Source organism: Hyperolius riggenbachi, chromosome 10 (assembly GCF_040937935.1).
Source record: "Hyperolius riggenbachi isolate aHypRig1 chromosome 10, aHypRig1.pri, whole genome shotgun sequence".
Taxonomy (NCBI): Eukaryota; Metazoa; Chordata; class Amphibia; order Anura; family Hyperoliidae; genus Hyperolius; species Hyperolius riggenbachi.
The window spans coordinates 261,455,131-261,477,069 of NC_090655.1; the positions used below are offsets into that span (position 1 = coordinate 261,455,131).

Genomic DNA, 21,939 nt, shown 5'->3' on the forward strand with positions numbered 1-21,939 from the left:
AGCTTCTCCCCCTACACTGACTGCTACACAGCACTATATCACACTACAGCCTCTCTAACACTGTCCCTGTATCTGTAGCAGCAGCTCCTCTCCCTACACTGACTGCTACACAGGACTATATCACAATACAGCCTCTCTAACACTGTCCTTGTATCAGCAGCTGCTCCTCTCCCTACACTGACTGCTACACAGCACTATATCATACTACAGCCTCTCTAACACTGTCCCTGTATCAGCAGCAGCAGCTCCTCTCCGTTCACTGACTGCTGCACAGCACTATATCACACTACAGCCTCTCTAACACTGTCCCTGTATCAGCAGCAGCAGCTCCTCTCCCTACACTGACTGCTACACAGCACTATATCACACTACAGCCTCTCTAACACTGTCCCTGTATCAGCAGCAGCAGCTTCTCCCCCTACACTGACTGCTACACAGCACTATATCACACTATAGCCTCTCTAACACTGTCCCTGTATCTGTAGCAGCTCCTCTCCCTACACTGACTGCTACACAGCACTATATCACACTACAGCCTCTCTAACACTGTCCCTGTATCAGCAGCAGCAGCTCCTCTCCGTTCACTGACTGCTGCACAGCACTATATCACACTACAGCCTCTCTAACACTGTCCCTGTATCAGCAGCAGCAGCTCCTCTCCCTACACTGACTGCTACACAGCACTATATCACACTACAGCCTCTCTAACACTGTCCCTGTATCAGCAGCAGCAGCTTCTCCCCCTACACTGACTGCTACACAGCACTATTTCACACTACAGCCTCTCTAACACTGTCCCTGTATCTGTAGCAGCAGCTCCTCTCCCTACACTGACTGCTACACAGCACTATATCACACTACAGCCTCTGTAACACTGTCCCTGTGTCAGCAGCAGCAGCTCCTCCCCCTACACTGACTGCTACACAGCATTATATCACGCTACAGCCTCTCTAACACTGTCCTTGTATCAGCAGCAGCAGCAGCTCCTCTCCCTACACTGACTGCTACACAGCACTATATCACACTACAACCTCTCTAACAAATTCCTTGATCAGCAGCAGCAGCAGCAGCTCCTCCCCCTACACTGACTGCTACACAGCAGTATATCACAATACAGCCTCTCTAACACCTCTAACACTGTCCTTGTATCAGCAGCAGCAGCTCCTCCCCCTACACTGACTGCTACACAGCACTATATCACAATACAGCCTCTCTAACACTGCTGCTGCAGCAGCAGCAACTCCTCTCCCTACACTGACTGCTACACAGCACTATATCACACTACAACCTCTCTAACAAATTCCTTGATCAGCAGCAGCAGCTCCTCCCCCTACACTGACTGCTACACAGCACTATAGCACAATACCGCCTCTTTAACACTGTCCTTGTATCAGCAGCAGCAGCAGCTCCACCCCCTACACTGACTGCTACACAGCACTATATCACAATACAGCCTCTCTAACACTGTTCCTGTGTCAGCAGTGGCAGCTCCTCTCCCTACACTGACTGCTACATAGCATTATATCACAATACAGCCTCTCTAACACCTCGAACACTGTCCTTGTTTTAGCAGCAGCAGCTCCTCTCCCTACACTGACTGCTACACAGCACTATATCACAAAACAGCCTCTCTAACACTGTTCCTGTATCAGCAGTGGCAGCTCCTCTCCCTACACTGACTGCTACATAGCATTATATCACAATACAGCCTCTCTAACACCTCGAACACTGTCCTTGTATCAGCAGCAGCAGCTCCTCTCCCTACACTGACTGCTACACAGCACTATATCACAAAACAGCCTCTCTAACACTGTTCCTGTATCAGCAGTGGCAGCTCCTCTCCCTACACTGACTGCTACACAGCACTATATCACACTACAGCCTCTCTAACACTGTCCCTGTATCAGCAGCAGCAGCTCCTCCCTCTACACTGACTGCTACACAGCACTATATCACACTACAGCCTCTCTAACACTGTCCTTGTATCAGCAGCAGCTTCTCCCCCTACACTGACTGCTACACAGCACTATATCACAATACAGCCTCTCTAACATTGTCCCTATATCAGCAGAAGCTCCTCCCCCTACACTGACTGCTACACAGCACTATATCACACTACAGCCTCTCTAACACTGTCCCTGTATCAGCAGCAGCAGCTCCTTTCCCTACACTGACTGCTACACAGCACTATATCACACTACAGCCTCTCTAACACTGTCCCTGTATCAGCAGCAGCTCCTCCCCCTACACTGACTGCTACACAGCACTATATCACACTACAGCCTCTCTAACACTGTCCCTATATCAGCAGCAGCTCCTCTCCCTACACTGACTGCTACACAGCACTATATCACACTACAGCCTCTCTAACACTGCCCCTGTATCAGCAGCACCAGCTTCTCCCCCTACACTGACTGCTACACAGCACTATATCACACTACAGCCTCTCTAACACTGTCCCTGTATCAGCAGCAGGAGCTCCTCTCCCTACACTGACTGCTACACAGCACTATATCACACTACAGCCTCTCTAACACTGTCCCTGTGTCAGCAGCAGCAGCTCCTCCCCCTACACTGACTGCTACACAGGACTATATCACACTACAGCCTCTCTAACACTGTCCCTGTATCAACAGCAGCCCCCCCCCCATACACTGACTGCTACACAGCACTATATCACACTACAGCCTCTCTAACACTGTCCCTGTATCAGCAGCAGCAGCTCCTCCCCCAACACTGCTACACAGCACTATATCACACTACAGCCTCTCTAACACTGTCCCTGTGTCAGCAGCAGCAGCTCTCCCTACACTGACTGCTATACAGCACTATATCACGCTACAGCCTCTCTAACACTGTCCTTGTATCAGCAGCAGCAGATCCTGTCCCTACACTTACTGCTATACAGCACTATATCACGCTACAGCCTCTCTAACACTGTCCTTGTATCAGCAGCAGCAGCAGCTCCTCTCCCTACACTGACTGCTACACAGCACTATATCACACTACAACCTCTCTAACAAAATCCTTGATCAGCAGCAGCAGCTCCTCCCCCTACACTGACTGCTACACAGCACTATATCACACTACAACCTCTCTAACAAATTCCTTGATCAGCAGCAGCAGCTTCTCCCCCTACACTGACTGCTACACAGCACTATATCACACTACAGCCTCGCTAACACTGTCCTTGTATCAGCAGCAGCTTCTCCCCCTACACTGACTTCTACACATCACTATATCACACTACAGCCTCTCTAACACTGTCCTTGTATCAGCAGCAGCTCCTCTCCCTACACTTACTGCTACACAGCACTATATCACACTACAGCCTCTCTAACACTGACCCTGTATCAGCAGCAGCTCCTCCCCTACACTGACTGCTACACAGCACTATATCACACTACAGCCTCTCTAACACTGTCCCTGTGTCAGCAGAAGCATCTCTCCCTACACTGACTGCTACACAGCATTATATCACACTACAGCCTCTCTAACACTGTCCTCGTATCAGCAGCAGCTCCTCTCCCTACACTTACTGCTACACAGCACTATATCACACTACAGCCTCTCTAACACTGTCCCTGTATCAGCAGCAGCAGCTCCTCTCCCTACACTGACTGCTGCACAGCACTATATCACACTACAGCCTCTCTAACACTGTCCCTGTATCAGCAGCAGCAGCTCCTCTCCCTACACTGACTGCTACACAGCATTATATCACACTACAGCCTCTCTAACACTGTCCTCGTATCAGCAGCAGCTCCTCTCCCTACACTTACTGCTACACAGCACTATATCACACTACAGCCTCTCTAACACTGTCCCTGTATCAGCAGCAGCAGCTCCTCTCCCTACACTGACTGCTGCACAGCACTATATCACACTACAGCCTCTCTAACACTGTCCCTGTGTCAGCAGAAGCAGCTCTCCCTACACTGACTGCTACACAGCATTATATCACACTACAGCCTCTCTAACACTGTCCTCGTATCAGCAGCAGCTCCTCTCCCTACACTTACTGCTACACAGCACTATATCACACTACAGCCTCTCTAACACTGTCCCTGTATCAGCAGCAGCAGCTCCTCTCCCTACACTGACTGCTGCACAGCACTATATCACACTACAGCCTCTCTAACACTGTCCCTGTATCAGCAGCAGCAGCTCCTCTCCCTACACTGACTGCTACACAGCACTATATCACACTACAGCCTCTCTAACACTGTACCTATACCAGCAGCAGCTCCTCTCCCTACACTGACTGCTACACAGCACTATATCACAATACTGCCTCTCTAACACTGTCCTTGTATCAGCAGCAGCAGCTCCACCCCCTACACTGACTGCTACACAGCACTATATCACAATACAGCCTCTCTAACACTGTTCCTGTATCAGCAGTGGCAGCTCCTCTCCCTACACTGACTGCTACACAGCACTATATCACCATACAGCCTCTCTAACACTGTCCCTGTATCAGCAGCAGCAGCTCCCCCTACACTGACTGCTACACAGCACTATATCACACTACAGCCTCTCTAACACTGTCCCTGTATCAGCAGCAGGAGCTCCTCTCCCTACACTGACTGCTACACAGCACTATATCACACTACAGCCTCTCTAACACTGTCCCTGTGTCAGCAGCAGCAGCTCCTCCCCCTACACTGACTGCTACACAGGACTATATCACACTACAGCCTCTCTAACACTGTCCCTGTATCAACAGCAGCCCCCCCCCCCCATACACTGACTGCTACACAGCACTATATCACACTACAGCCTCTCTAACACTGTCCCTGTATCAGCAGCAGCAGCTCCTCCCCCAACACTGCTACACAGCACTATATCACACTACAGCCTCTCTAACACTGTCCCTGTGTCAGCAGCAGCAGCTCTCCCTACACTGACTGCTATACAGCACTATATCACGCTACAGCCTCTCTAACACTGTCCTTGTATCAGCAGCAGCAGATCCTGTCCCTACACTTACTGCTATACAGCACTGTATCACGCTACAGCCTCTCTAACACTGTCCTTGTATCAGCAGCAGCAGCAGCTCCTCTCCCTACACTGACTGCTACACAGCACTATATCACACTACAACCTCTCTAACAAAATCCTTGATCAGCAGCAGCAGCTCCTCCCCCTACACTGACTGCTACACAGCACTATATCACACTACAACCTCTCTAACAAATTCCTTGATCAGCAGCAGCAGCTTCTCCCCCTACACTGACTGCTACACAGCACTATATCACACTACAGCCTCGCTAACACTGTCCTTGTATCAGCAGCAGCTTCTCCCCCTACACTGACTTCTACACATCACTATATCACACTACAGCCTCTCTAACACTGTCCTTGTATCAGCAGCAGCTCCTCTCCCTACACTTACTGCTACACAGCACTATATCACACTACAGCCTCTCTAACACTGTCCCTGTGTCAGCAGCAGCAGCTCTCCCTACACTTACTGCTACACAGCTCTATATCACACTACAGCCTCTCTAACACTGTCTTTGTATCTGCAGCAGGAGCTCCTCCCCCTACACTGACTGCTACACAGCACTATATCATACTACAGCCTCTCTAACACTGTCCATGTATCAGCAGCAGCTCCTCTCCCTACACTGACTGCTACACAGCACTATATCACACTACAGCCTCTCTAACACTGTTCTTGTATCAGCAGCATCTCCTCTCCCTACACTTACTGCTACACAGCACTATATCACACTACAGCCTCTCTAACACTGACCCTGTATCAGCAGCAGCTCCTCCCCTACACTGACTGCTACACAGCACTATATCACACTACAGCCTCTCTAACACTGTCCCTGTGTCAGCAGAAGCATCTCTCCCTACACTGACTGCTACACAGCATTATATCACACTACAGCCTCTCTAACACTGTCCTCGTATCAGCAGCAGCTCCTCTCCCTACACTTACTGCTACACAGCACTATATCACACTACAGCCTCTCTAACACTGTCCCTGTATCAGCAGCAGCAGCTCCTCTCCCTACACTGACTGCTGCACAGCACTATATCACACTACAGCCTCTCCAACACTGTCCCTGTATCAGCAGCAGCAGCTCCTCTCCCTACACTGACTGCTACACAGCATTATATCACACTACAGCCTCTCTAACACTGTCCTCGTATCAGCAGCAGCTCCTCTCCCTACACTTACTGCTACACAGCACTATATCACACTACAGCCTCTCTAACACTGTCCCTGTATCAGCAGCAGCAGCTCCTCTCCCTACACTGACTGCTGCACAGCACTATATCACACTACAGCCTCTCCAACACTTTCCCTGTATCAGCAGCAGCAGCTCCTCTCCCTACACTGACTGCTACACAGCACTATATCACAATACTGCCTCTCTAACACTGTCCTTGTATCAGCAGCAGCAGCTCCACCCCCTACACTGACTGCTACACAGCACTATATCACAATACAGCCTCTCTAACACTGTTCCTGTATCAGCAGTGGCAGCTCCTCTCCCTACACTGACTGCTACACAGCACTATATCACCATACAGCCTCTCTAACACTGTCCCTGTATCAGCAGCAGCAGCTCCCCCTACACTGACTGCTACACAGCACTATATCACAATATAGCCTCTCTAACATTGTCCCTATATCAGCAGCAGCTCCTCCCCCTACACTGACTGCTACAAAGCACTATATCACACTACAGCCTTTCTAACACTGTCCTTGTATCAGCAGCAGCTTCTCACCCTACACTGACTGCTACACAGCTCTATATCACAATACAGCCTCTCTAACACTGTCCCTGTATCTGCAGCAGCAGCTCCACCCCCTACACTGACTGCTACACAGCACTATATCACACTACAGCCTCTCTAACACTGTCCCTGTGTCAGCAGCACCAGCTTCTCCCCCTACACTGACTGCTACACAGCACTATATCACCATGCAGCCGCTCTAACACTGTTCCTGTATCAGCAGCAGCTCCTCTCCCTACACTGACTGCTACACAGCACTATATCACACTACAGCCTCTCTAACACTGTCCCTGTATCAGCAGCAGCAGCAGCTCTCCCTAACACTGACTGCTACACAGCATTATATCACGCTACAGCCTCTCTAACACTGTCCTTGTATCAGCAGCTGCAGCAGCTCCTCTCCCTACACTGACTGCTACACAGCACTATATCACACTACAACCTCTCTAACACATTCCTTGATCAGCAGCAGCAGCTCCTCCCCCTACACTGACTGCTACACAGCACTATATCACAATACATCCTCTCTAACACTGTTCCTGTATCAGCAGTGGCATCTCCTCTCCCTACACTGACTGCTACACAGCACTATATTACACTAGAGCCTCTCTAACACTGTCCCTGTATCAGCAGCAGCTTCTCCACCTACACTGACTGCTACACAGCACTATATCACAATACAGCCTCTCTAACACTGTCCCTATATCAGCAGCAGCTCCTCTCCCTACACTGACCGCTACACAGCACTATATCACACTACAGCCTCTCTAACACTGTCACTGTATCTTTAGCATCCATATTCATACCAAGCCCTCTGATGACCCTTTGGGGATTTAGAAAAAATGTGAAAAAAATATATATATACCTATAAAAATTATAAAAATATATGCACATATGTATATATGAAAACGATTACAATTTCCAGGATATAAAAAGCAATAAAACTCGTTCCAATGAAACGGTACCGTATATACTCGCAAGCAAGCCGAATTTTTGACCCACAAGAAGTGGGTCAAAAGTTGGGGGGTCGGCTTGCTTGCGAGTGATGTGCCTGAGGGTCGTCCCCCCCCGCACTCTCCCACCCGCTCCCCCCGCGGCCGCTGCTATTACCTTAGCTCCGCGGCTTCCTATTCCCCTGTCCTGCTCTTCATTCACAGCAACTCGCCCCACGGTGGCTGCTGTGTGATGACGGAGGAAGTGCAGAGAGAGGTTCCCATAGTAACCAGGAAGCCGCTCTCTGCCACTTCCTCCGTCATCACGCAGCAGCCACCGTGGGGTGAGCTGCTGTGAATGAAGAGCAGGACAGGGGAATAGGAAGCCGCGGAGCTAAGGTAATAGCAGCGGCCGCAGGGGGAGCGGGTGGGAGAGGGCGGGGGGTGCTAAACTCTCTAACCTGGGCACTTTACAAGCTATCCTGGGCACGATACTAGCTATCCTGGGCACGATACTAGCTATCCTGGGCTCTATACTAGCTATCCTGGGCACTATACTAGCTATCCTGGGCACTATACTAGCTATCCTGGGCACTATACCTGCTATCCTGGGCACTATACCTGCTATCCTGGGCACTATACCTGCTATCCTGGACACTATACCTGCTATCCTGGTCACTATACCAGCTATCCTGGTCACTATACCAGCTATCCTGGTCACTATACTAGCTATCCTGGTCACTATACTAGCTATCCTGGTCACTATACTAGCTATCCTGGGCACTATACTAGCTATCCTGGGCACTATACCTGCTATCCTGGGCACTATACCTGCTATCCTGGGCACTATACCTGCTATCCTGGTCACTATACCAGCTATCCTGGTCACTATACTAGCTATCCTGGTCACTATACTAGCTATCCTGGTCACTATACTAGCTATCCTGGTCACTATACTAGCTATCCTGGTCACTATACTAGCTATCCTGGGCACTATACCAGCTATCTTGGGCACTATACCAGCTATCCTGGGCACTATACCAGCTATCCTGGTCACTATACCAGCTATCCTGGTCACTATACCAGCTATCCTGGTCACTATACCAGCTATCCTGGTCACTATACTAGCTATCCTGGGCACTATACTAGCTATCCTGGGCACTATACTAGCTATCCTGGGCACTATACTAGCTATCCTGGTCACTATACCAGCTATCCTGGTCACTATACCAGCTATCCTGGGCACTATACCAGCTATCCTGGGCACTATACTAGCTATCCTGGGCACTATACCTGCTATCCTGGTCACTATACTAGCTATCCTGGGCACTATACCAGCTATCCTGGGCACTATACTAGCTATCCTGGGCACGATACCTGCTATCCTGGGCACTATACCTGCTATCCTGGGCACTATACCTGCTATCCTGGGCACTATACCTGCTATCCTGGGCACGATACTAGCTATCCTGGGCACGATACTAGCTATACTGAGGCACTACCTTCCCATACTGGGCACTATACTAGCTATGCTGGGACACACTGGGGGGGATCATGCGGCCAGCATTCCTACCCCCGACTTATATGAGGGTCAATCATTTTTTCCTGGTTTTTCAGGCAAAAGTTGGGGGGTCGGCTAATATGCGGGTCGGCTTGCTTGCGAGTATATACGATACTCAAAAGATTTTCCTCCACATGTATAGGGACCTTGTCCCCTCGTATATCCGTGGCAGTATCACCTCTATGTCAGGATGGAGTCCTTTCCACAGAGTCAGACCTCACACCAGAACTTTTGAGGGCGCAGTTCCTATGCTTGGAAGCTCTTTACAACTAGTTAGCCGATTACTCACGTATCCCCAGAAAGAACCAGTCCCTCACGACCGGAATATGTCCACACGGGGGTCCGTTTCTGTGTTGCAGCGGCTACTGACTCACGCTGCTCGTAGTGTAAGCAGCCGTATTGCGAGCTTCCGCGTGTCGGCTGGTTGAGGTGTCTGACGTCACCTCCGTGCGTCCCAGTTGCTTCCACTTCCTATAGTCCTGCGTTCCAGCTGCCTGTGTCGCACACAATGTAGCTCTTCTCCACATAAAGTTCTCCACACACCGCTATGGCAAGAAGCTATAGTTTCAGGATCCCAGGCAGCAAGATTCCAATTGATTAAAGGGGCGCCCCTTTAATCAATTGGAATCTTGCTGCCTGGGATCCTGAAACTATAGCTTCTTGCCATAGCGGTGTGTGGAGAACTTTATGTGGAGAAGAGCTACATTGTGTGCGACACAGGCAGCTGGAACGCAGGACTATAGGAAGTGGAAGCAACTGGGACGCACGGAGGTGACGTCAGACACCTCAACCAGCCGACACGCGGAAGCTCGCAATACGGCTGCTTACACTACGAGCAGCGTGAGTCAGTAGCCGCTGCAACACAGAAACGGACCCCCGTGTGGACATATTCCGGTCGTGAGGGACTGGTTCTTTCTGGGGATACGTGAGTAATCGGCTAACTAGTTGTAAAGAGCTTCCAAGCATAGGAACTGCGCCCTCAAAAGTTCTGGTGTGAGGTCTGACTCTGTGGAAAGGACTCCATCCTGACATAGAGGTGATACTGCCACGGATATACGAGGGGACAAGGTCCCTATACATGTGGAGGAAAATCTTTTGAGTACCGTTTCATTGGAACGAGTTTTATTGCTTTTTATATCCTGGAAATTGTAATCGTTTTCATATATACATATGTGCATATATTTTTATAATTTTTATAGGTATATATATATTTTTTTCACATTTTTTCTAAATCCCCAAAGGGTCATCAGAGGGCTTGGTATGAATATGGATGTGATAGATTGAATGAATGTATGGAGCATCGCTATTCATCCCCTTTGTGGTGTGCGCTCTTGATTGCGTGAAGATATAGATATTGGCAGATTTATGTGGTTGTATGTACGTGCATATATATATACTTTTTATATATCTTTTTAAATTTGGTTCCAATTAGGAATAAAATAAAGTAAAATAAAAAAGAAAAAATTATTTAACCTTATATCTTGCGCTCCTCTATTTGTATTTTGATCTGATTTTCTTTTTGTGGGGGTAGGAGGTACTTCCACAATTTGAGGCAGCAGCAGGAAGTAATCTCTATCTCTCTTTTTGAGATTTGCACACATTTTTTTGTTAATATACAGCGCCCCTTAGATTTTCTTTCTATATCACTGTATCTTTAGCAGCAGCTCCTCTCCCTACACTGACTGCTACACAGCACTATATCACAATACAGCCTCTCTAACACTGTTCCTGTATCAGCAGTGGCAGCTCCTCTCCCTACACTGACTGCTACACAGCACTATATCACAATACAGCCTCTCTAACACTGTCCTTGTATCAGCAGCAGCAGCTCCACCTACACTGACTGCTACACAGCACTATATCACAATACAGCCTCTCTAACACTGTCCCTATATCAGCAGCAGCTCCTCTCCCTACACTGACCGCTACACAGCACTATATCACACTACAGCCTCTCTAACACTGTCACTGTATCTTTAGCAGCAGCTCCTCTCCCTACACTGACTGCTACACAGCACTATATCACGCTACAGCCTTTCTAACACTGTCCTTGTATCAGCAGCAGCAGCAGCTCCTCCCCCTACACTGACTGCTACACAGCACTATATCACAATACAGCCTCTCTAACACTGTCCTTGTATCAGCAGCAGCAGCTCCACCCCCTACACTGACTGCTACACAGCACTATATCACAATACAGCCTCTCTAACACTGTTCCTGTATCAGCAGTGGCAGCTCCTCTCCCTACACTGACTGCTACACAGCACTATATCACAATACAGCCTCTCTAACACTGTCCTTGTATCAGCAGCAGCTCCTCCCCCTACACTGACCGCTTCACAGCACTATATCACACTACAGCCTCTCTAACACTGTCCCTATATCAGCAGCAGCTCCTCTCCCTACAGTGACTGCTACACAGCACTATATCACAATACAGCCTCTTTAACACTGTCCCTGTATCTGCAGCAGCAGCTCCTCCCCCTACACTGACTGCTACACATCACTATATCACACTACAGCCTCTCTAACACTGTCCCTGTATCAGCAGCAGCAGCTTCTCCCCCTACACTGACTGCTACACAGCACTATATCACACTACAGCCTCTCTAACACTGTCCCTGTATCAGCAGCAGGAGCTCCTCTCCCTACACTGACTGCTACACAGGACTATATCACAATACAGCCTCTCTAACACTGTCCTTGTATCAGCAGCAGCTCCTCTACCTACACTGACCGCTACACAGCACTATATCACACTACAGCCTCTCTAACACTGTCACTGTATCTTTAGCAGCAGCTCCTCTCCCTACACTGACCGCTACACAGCACTATATCACGCTACAGCCTCTCTAACACTGTCCCTGTATCAGCAGCAGCAGCTCCTCTCCCTACACTGACTGCTACACATAACTATATCACACTACAGCCTCTCTAACACTGTCCCTGTATCTGCAGCAGCAGCTCCTCCCCCTACACTGACTGCTACACAGCACTATATCACACTACAGCCTCTCTAACACTGTCCCTATATCAGCAGCAGCTCCTCTCCCTACACTGACTGCTACACAGCACTATATCACACTACAGCCTCTCTAACACTGTCACTGTATCTTTAGCAGCAGCTCCTCTCCCTACACTGACTGCTACACAGCACTATATCACACTACAGCCTCTCTAACACTGTCCCTGTATCTGCAGCAGCAGCTTCTCCCCCTACACTGACTGCTACACAGCACTATATCACACTACAGCCTCTCTAACACTGTCCATGTATCAGCAGCAGCAGCTTCTCCCCCTACACTGACTGCTACACAGCAGTACATCACACTACAGCCTCTCTAACACTGTCCCTGTATCAGCAGCAGGAGCTCCTCTCCCTACACTGACTGCTACACAGCACTATATCACAATACAGCCTCTCTAACACTGTCCCTGTATCAGCAGCAGCAGCTTCTCCCCCTACACTGACTGCTACACAGCACTATATCACACTACAGCCTCTCTTACACTGTCCCTGTATCTGTAGCAGCAGCTCCTCTCCCTACACTTACTGCTACACAGCACTATATCACACTAGAGCCTCTCTAACACTGTCCCTGTATCTGCAGCAGCAGCTCCTCCCCCTACACTGACTGCTACACAGCACTATATCACACTACAGTCTCTCTAACACTGTCCCTATATCAGCAGCAGCTCCTCTCCCTACACTGATGGCTACACAGCACTATATCACACTACAGCCTCTTTAACACTGTCACTGTATCTTTAGCAGCAGCTCCTCTCCCTACACTGACTGCTACACAGCACTATATCACAATACAGCCTCTCTAACACTGTCCCTGTATCTGCAGCAGCAGCTTCTCCCCCTACACTGACTGCTACACAGCACTATATCACACTACAGCCTCTCTAACACTGTCCCTGTATCTGTAGCAGCAGCTCCTCTCCCTACACTGACTGCTACACAGGGCTATATCACAATACAGCCTCTCTAACACTGTCCTTGTATCAGCAGCAGCTCCTCTCCCTACACTGACTGCTACACAGCACTATATCACACTACAGCCTCTCTAACACTGTCCCTTTATCAGCAGCAGCAGCTCCTCTCCGTTCACTGACTGCTGCACAGCACTATATCACACTACAGCCTCTCTAACACTGTCCCTGTATCAGCAGCAGCAGCTCCTCTCCCTACACTGACTGCTACACAGCACTATATCACACTACAGCCTCTCTAACACTGTCCCTGTATCAGCAGCAGCAGCTTCTCCCCCTACACTGACTGCTACACAGCACTATTTCACACTACAGCCTCTCTAACACTGTCCCTGTATCTGTAGCAGCAGCTCCTCTCCCTACACTTACTGCTACACAGCACTATATCACACTAGAGCCTCTCTAACACTGTCCTTGTATCAGCAGCAACTCCTCTCCCTACACTTACTGATACACAGCACTATATCACTCTACAGCCTCTCTAACACTGACCCTGTATCAGCAGCAGGTCCTCCCCTACACTGACTGCTACACAGCACTATATCACACTACAGCCTCTCTAAAGGTGGCCATACACTGGCCCGATTCCCGGCCGTTTCGACAGCAGATTCGATCCTGGGATCGAATCTGCTGCCAATCGTTCGCGGTAAACGCCGCCGACGATCCGATTTAGTCCCGAAATCGGATCGGTCCGTCGATCGCGCCGTGCAGGAAATTACCCTCGATCGCCCGCGGGTAAAGTACGCGTCGCTAGCGGCGGCCGATCCGATGAAAAATACATTACCTGATGCGGGCTCCCGGGCGTCTTCTCCGCATCTTCTCAGCGCTGCACCCGCTCCATCCCGGCGCTTCCTGGGTCACTGCAGTGACCAGGAAGTTCTAATAGAGGGCGCTCTATTTGAACTTCCTGGTCACGGAGTGACACAGGAAGCGCCGAGATGGAGCAAGAACAGAGCGGTGCAGCGTGGAGAAGATGCCCGGGAGCCAGCGTCAGGTAATGTATGCGCGGGGGGAGGACAGGCGGCAGGAGCAGCTGAACAGATTGTGATCGGTTTCAGGCTGAAATCGATTCACAATCTGTTTGCAGTAAAGGCAGCCATACGATCCCTATCTGATCAGATTCGATCAGATAGGGATCTGTCAGCTGGTCGATCTGATGGCACATCGACCAGTGTATGGCTGCCTTAACACTGTCCTTTTATCAGCAGCAGCAGCAGCTCCTCTCCCTACACTGACTGCTACACAGCACTATATCACAATACAGCCTCTCTAACACTGTCCTTGTATCAGCAGCAGCAGCTCCACCCCCTACACTGACTGCTACACAGCTCTATATCACAATACAGCCTCTCTAACACTGTTCCTATATCAGCAGTGGCATCTCCTCTCCCTACACTGACTGCTACACAGCAGTATATTACACTAGAGCCTCTCTAACACTGTCCTTGTATCAGCAGCAGCTTCTCCACCTACACTGACTGCTACACAGCACTATATCACAATACAGCCTCTCTAACATTGTCCCTATATCAGCAGCAGCTCCTCTCCCTACACTGACTGCTACACAGCACTATATCACACTACAACTTCTCTATTACTGTCACTGTATCTTTAGCAGCAGCTCCTCTCCCTACACTGACTGCTACACTGGACTATATCACAATACAGCCTCTCTAACACTGTCCTTGTATCAGCAGCAGCTCCTCTCCCTACACTGACTGCTACACAGCACTATATCACACTACAGCCTCTCTAACACTGTCCCTGTATCAGCAGCAGGAGCTCCTCCCCCTACACTGACTGCTACACAGCACTATATCACACTACAGCCTCTCTAACACTGTTCCTGTATCAGCAGTGGCATCTCCTCTCCCTACACTGACTGCTACACAGCACTATATTACACTAGAGCCTCTCTAACACTGTCCTTGTATCAGCAGCAGCTTCTTCACCTACACTGACTGCTACACAGCACTATATCACAATACAGCCTCTCTAACATTGTCCCTATATCAGCAGCAGCTCCTCCCCCTACACTGACCGCTACACAGCACTATATCATACTTCAGCCTCTCTATCACTGTCCCTATATCAGCAGCAGCTCCTCTCCCTACACTGACTGCTACACAGCACTATATCACACTACAGCCTCTCTAACACTGTTCCTGTATCAGCAGTGGCAGCTCCTCTCCCTACACTGACTGCTACACAGCATTATATCACGCTACAGCCTCTCTAACACTGTCCTTGTATCAGCAGCAGCAGCAGCTCCTCCCCCTACACTGACTGCTAAACAGCACTATATCACAATACAGCCTCTCTAACACTGTCCTTGTATCAGCAGCAGCAGCTCCACCCCCTACACTGACTGCTACACAGCACTATATCACAATACAGCCTCTCTAACACTGTTCCTGTATCAGCAGTGGCAGCTCCTCTCCCTACACTGACTGCTACACAGCACTATATCACAATACAGCCTCTCTAACACTGTCCTTGTATCAGCAGCAGCTCCTCCCCCTACACTGACCGCTACACAGCACTCTATCACACTACAGCCTCTCTAACACTGTCCCTGTATCAGCAGCAGCCGCAGCTCCACCCCCTACACTGACTGTTACACAGCACTATATCACACTACAGCCTCTCTAACACTGTCCCTGTATCAGCAGCAGCCGCAGCTCCACCCCCTACACTGACTGCTACACAGCACTATATCACACTACAACCTCTCTAACACTGTCCCTGTATCAGCAGCAGCAGCAGCTCTCCCTACACTGACTAATTCTGAATAAAAATGGCCGCCGGGATTGTGCTTTTTTATAAGGGGAGGAGTTGCCCGGATGGGGATCATGTCTGTTTGACTGTCATGTCCCATCTAACTTCATGGTGAAGGGTTAAATCTGGCACTATAAAAAAGTATAGGGCAGACGTCAAATTTTGATGTTTGGCCATCACTAATAATTTATAATATAGTTTATAGCAAATAGCATATGACCTATCCAATACAGAAATGAATTCATTTATATGCCGTACTAGCTGATTGCCCGGCTTTGCCCGGGAATGTATTTGGCTGGTTTTGGCTCCCCCCACTTTTCTAACCCTAACACACAATGACTCAAGGACCTAGTTTGTGAGCTTTGAATTGTTTAACATCAATAATTTTCATTGAAATGAAACAAATCTGATTTGCTGTGGCTCCACCCTTTTTTCTGATTTTGAACCCCAGTCACCCAAATGACCAACTGTACCAGGTTTTAAGCATGTGTCCTTAACCAGGGCTGTGGAGTCGGAGTCGTGGAGTCGGAGTCGTGGAGTCGGGCAATTTTGGGTGCCTGGAGTCGGAGTCGGGAAAAAATGCACCGACTCCGACTCCTAATGAATTTGTAACTGTAATTAAAATAGAAAATATGATAAAATGTTCTATTTCTCAGATAATAGTCATCATAAATAATGTATATATACAGTATATATACAGTAATAGCTGTGCTTAGTCCACAAAAATGAAATAAACCAATCAAAATTAGTTACTTGTGCTGCTTCAATAAAGCAGTCCCCGTATTTTTAAGGTCAGATATACATATCTGATTGTGACTGTATATATGATGTGTACACAGGAATCTCTTATATATACTAAATAACATCTATGCTGTAAGTATAAAGCCTGATGTGTAGCCGTGTCACTAATAGAAATGGTCAACGAGATGGAAATAATTCTGCATTGATGCAGATTTATGCAAATGTATGCACTCCCTTTGCTGATGAAATCAAATAATTTGATATGTTATTAAAATTTGGTTTGGTGACAAATTAAAGGGTAACTGAGACGGATGAAAAGTAAAGTTTTTTTTATACATACCTGGGGCTTCCTCCAGCCCCCTTCAGGCTAATCAGTCCCTCGCTGTCCTCCACCACCCGGATCTTCTGCTATGAGTCCTGGTAATTCAGCCAGTCAGCGTTGTCCGGCCGCATGCCGCTCCCACAGCCAGGAACATTCTGCACCTGCGCAATAGTGCTGCACAGGTGTAGTATGCTCCTGGTGGCGGAGTGTTTGCATGCGCATTACGCCTGACTGGCTCAAGTACCTGGACTCATAGCAGAAGATCCAGGTGGTGGAGGAGGACAACGAGGGACTGATTATCCTGAAGGCGGCTGGAGGAAGCCCCAGGTATGTATAAAACTTTAATTTCATCAGTCTCAGGTTTACTTTGTTAAACAGTAGCACTATACTCTACATATGCACTCCCCACAGAGCTGCAGGGAATCCACTGAGAATGCTGTGCGCATTGAACACAGAGGTGTTGTCTGTTTACAATCTCCTCATTCCCCTGCAGAGTACCTGCACATCATTCTTACATGTACCCACAGTTACATTGCCTAGGGCCTGATAGATGTTCTTTGTTCCGGTTTGTACCTTTTACAAGTACTCTTACCAAGGACTAGTTTTAGTCTAAAGGGAATAAATATAGTAGTCTACATATCCTTCTCACTTCAGTTGTCTTGTAAAATTCCTAAGCGTTGGCAGTTAAGAGACGAATTTCATGTTACATACTTTTAATCAACAAAATTGTAATATGCAAATTAGAGGAGTCGGAGTCGTGGAGTCGGAGTCGGTGGAATCCTAAACTGAGGAGTCGGAGTCGGAGTCGGTGGATTTTTGGACCGACTCCACAGCCCTGTCCTTAACAGTGCAAGAATGGCAGCAATTGAATATTCTCCTTGGAAAGCAATACATGAATTTGGATTGGCTTTTGTAGGCTCCACCCTCCTTTATGAATATTAATCCCAGTCACCCAGTGAACAACTGTACAAAGTTTGAGAACCCTACCGTTAACAGTGTAAGAATGGCTGCAGTTTACATTTTCCCAGTGAAATTTGTATTTGTCTCCGCCCACTGATGACCCAGCTTTGCCTGGGTATGTATTTGGCTGGTGTTGGCTATGCCCACTTTTTGTAACAGACAATAACTTAATTACTCAATGACCAAATTTGTGAGCTTTGCGGTCTTTGGCATCAATAATTTGCATTGAAATGAAACAAATCTGATGGGCTGTTTGTGTCTCCACCCCTTTTCTGAATTTGAACCCCAGTCACCCAATAAATAACTGTACCCAGTTTGGGGCTTGTGCAATTAACAGTACAAGAATGGCAGTAATGAAATATTTCCCTTGAAAACCAATAGATGAATTTTGATTGGCTATTGTAGGCTCCATCCACTTTTATGAATAATAGCTGATGAATCAGCGTTGCCCGGGTATGTATTTGGCTGGTGTTAGCTCTGGCCACTTTGTATATTCCCATAGAAATTAAACAAATCAAATTGGCTGTTTGTGGCTCTGCCCTCTCTGGCATTTGAACCCTAATGATGTTGATCCAGGGATTTTATCTGATTGCCATCTGGAGTCGGGAAGGAATTTTTCCCTTTAGGGGCTAATTGGACCATGCCTTGTAAGGGTTTTTTCGTCTTCCTCTGGATCAACAGGGATATGTGAGGGAGCAGGCTGGTGTTGTACTTTATACTGGTTGAACTCGATGGACGTATGTCTTTTTTCAACCAAAATAACTATGTAACTATGTAACCCCAGTCACCCAATGACCAACTGTAGCAGGTTTGAGGCATCTGTTATTAACAGAGAAAAAACGGAAGCAATTTAAATATTCCCCTTGAAAATCAACAGGTGAATTTTACTTGGCTATTATAGGCTCCACCCACTTCCCATAATATTAATCTCAGTCTCCCAGTGACCATCTGGGCAAAGTTTGAGAACCCTTGCCTTTAACAGTGTAAGAATGGCTGCAGTTTGCATTTTTCCATTTAAAATGAATGTCTGAAATTTCATTGGCTGTTTTATGCTCTTCCCACTTTTCCTGGATTTGTAACCTCGGTCACCAAGTGATCAACTGTGCCAAGTGTGGGGACTCTGGCTCAATTACTGTGAGAATGGCAGCCTTTTCCGTTTTTTCCATTCACTTGAATGGGTGGAATCTGATTGGCTGTTTGTAGCTCCGTCCAGGTATGCAGGGGGGATGCGAGACCCCCAGAACATATCATCCCAGGTAGTAAGGGATCTGTATACCAAGTTTCGTTCAAATTGGTCAAGGCGTTTTCGCGTGACACACACACACACACACACACACACACACACACACTCACACACTCACACACTCACACACTCACACACTCACACACTCACACACTCACACACTCACACACTCTCACACACACACACACACACACACACACACACACACACACACACACACACACACACACACACACACACACACACACTCCTGTATGTAAACCACCACTTTTTTTTCCTCAATGTTATTGGTTTCAAACCATTTTATCTTTCCCCCTTTGCATTGTCCCCTCCTCACCAGGAGGGCTCGGGCTCCAGCTTGGGCCACCAGGCCTGTCTCACCAACTGTAGCTTTATTAAGAGTGTGACCAAGACCTAGAGGGAGCCCTGGGGAGCCGAGTGCAGACTGATTCCTCCACATGCCTATATGGCTGGTGCCCTAAAAAGCAGCCTTATTTTGTGAGTTTCCCTTCACGCTTCACAAATCACCAGCTCAGCATTAATACTCCACAATCTGGGCTCCCTTTGTCTCTGTATATTTTATAAGGTGATGAACATCTTGTCTCTCAGATGAGGATACAGCGGTAATAAGAATGTGTAAGTGACACCACATTGCTCTACAAACATAACACAGATTTCTTGCTATAAGTACATATAGGTCTGTTGTCACAGGAGTAACCCATTGCTTCCATTGTCTCATCAAGCTCTACAACTTGCTGTGTTTCTATGTATGGGCAATGCTTTAGCTGCAGGGATAGTCAATGAGATGCAAAGAAATGCATTTGATTGGCCAAATATCAGGCTACATAGAATTTGCATGCATATCAAACTTATAGTCATGTGATTAGCCGCCTGTAATAAGCACAACCTTCTGCAGTCTCTCTGTCAGGCTGATAACTAGTGATGGTCAGTGACATGCAAATAACATGAGATGGTGCAAACTGTATGCTAATTATATGCAAATGTGCAGCTGCTGCATTTGCGCCATTTTTAATCTGCATATACTTTGTATCAACTTGGAATTCTCAGCAGCTCACTGACCGTCTTTAATGATAATTGTTCCTCCCATCAGAATTCTCTAACAGGAAGTGATGATGTTTCTCTATTTGCAGCACAGAGTCCCGGCATCAGGAACCTCTCAGAGACTCGTCTTTCTGTATCCACAGACTGTACAACGGATGGTGATGTCACTGGACAAGAGTCTCCTGCAGAGATCCTGGTCACCCCAAATATTTCCCTAGACTCTCCTGATCTGTCTAACCCTGAGGGGCCTCATACCCAGCACAGCTCTCCCCCTGCTGGAGGGCCTCATTCCTGTTTCACATGTGGGAAATTTTTTGTTCGGAATTCACATCTTGTCAGACATGAGAGATCTCACACTGGTGAGAAGCCCTATTCATGTGCTGAGTGTGGGAAATGTTTTAGTCATAAATCATATCTTGTCAGTCATGAGAGATTTCACACTGGTGAAAAGCCGTTTTCATGTGCTGAGTGTGGGAAATGTTTTGGCCATAAAACAAATCTTGTGGTACATGAGAGATCTCACACAGGGGAGAAGCCCTATCCATGTGCTGAGTGTGGGAAATATTTTGTGAATAAATCACATCTTGTCAGACATGAAAGATCTCACTCAGGTGAGAAGCCATATCCATGTGCTGAGTGTGGGAAATATTTTGTGGATAAATCATGTCTTGTGGTACATATGAGATCTCACACTGGTGAGAAGCCCCATTCATGTGCTGAGTGTGGCAAATGTTTTATAGGAAAATCAGATCTTTTCAGACACGAGGGATCTCACACTGGTGAGAAGCCCTATTCATGTGCAGAGTGTGGGAAAGGTTTTCTACTGAAATGTAACCTTGTCAGACATGAGAGATCTCACACTGGTGAAAAGCCCTATTCATGTGCTGAGTGTGGGAAATGTTTTGCACAGAAATCAGATCTTTGTACACATGAAAGATCTCACACCGGGGAGAAGCCCTATTCCTGTACAGATTGTGGGAAAGGTTTTGGGCAAAAATCAAATCTTGTCATACATGAGAGATCTCACACTGGTAAGAAGCCCTATTCATGTGCAGAATGTGGGAAATGTTTTCCTCGGAAATCAACTCTTGTCATTCATGAAAGATCTCATACTGGTGAGAAGCCTTATTCATGTCTTGAGTGTGGGAAATGTTTTCTTTTGAAATCACATCTTGTCAGTCATGAGAGATTACACACCGGTGAGAAACCTTATTCATGTGCTGAGTGTGGGAAATGTTTTGGTCAAAAAACAAATCTTATCATTCACGAGAAATCTCACACTGGGGAGAAGCTCTATTCATGTGCTGAGTGTGGGAAATGTTTTAAGCTTAAAAAATATCTTGTCACACATGAGAGATCTCACACTGGTGAGAAGCCTCATTCATGTGCTGAATGCGGGAAAAGTTTTCTACTGAAATCTAACCTTGTCAGACATGAGAGATTTCACACTGGTGTGAAGCCCTATTCTTGTGCTGAGTGTGGGAAATGTTTTGGAACTAAATCAAACCTTGACAAACATGAGAGATCTCACACTGGTGTGAAGCCCTTTTCTTGTGCTGAGTGTGGGAAATGTTATGGAACC

At 47.6% G+C, this 21,939-nt stretch overlaps 1 protein-coding gene across 1 annotated transcript in view; it reads left to right on the top strand.

Annotated features, from left to right (window-relative positions):
- Positions 1-21,939, top strand: part of LOC137535383 (zinc finger protein 850-like) — a 132,432-nt gene that overhangs the window by 38,898 nt on the left and 71,595 nt on the right. Inside the window, exon 3 of the mRNA XM_068257213.1 lies at positions 20,447-21,844. Within this exon, the coding sequence (XP_068113314.1) occupies positions 20,447-21,844 (1,398 nt within the window). The remainder of the gene's footprint in view (positions 1-20,446; positions 21,845-21,939) is intronic.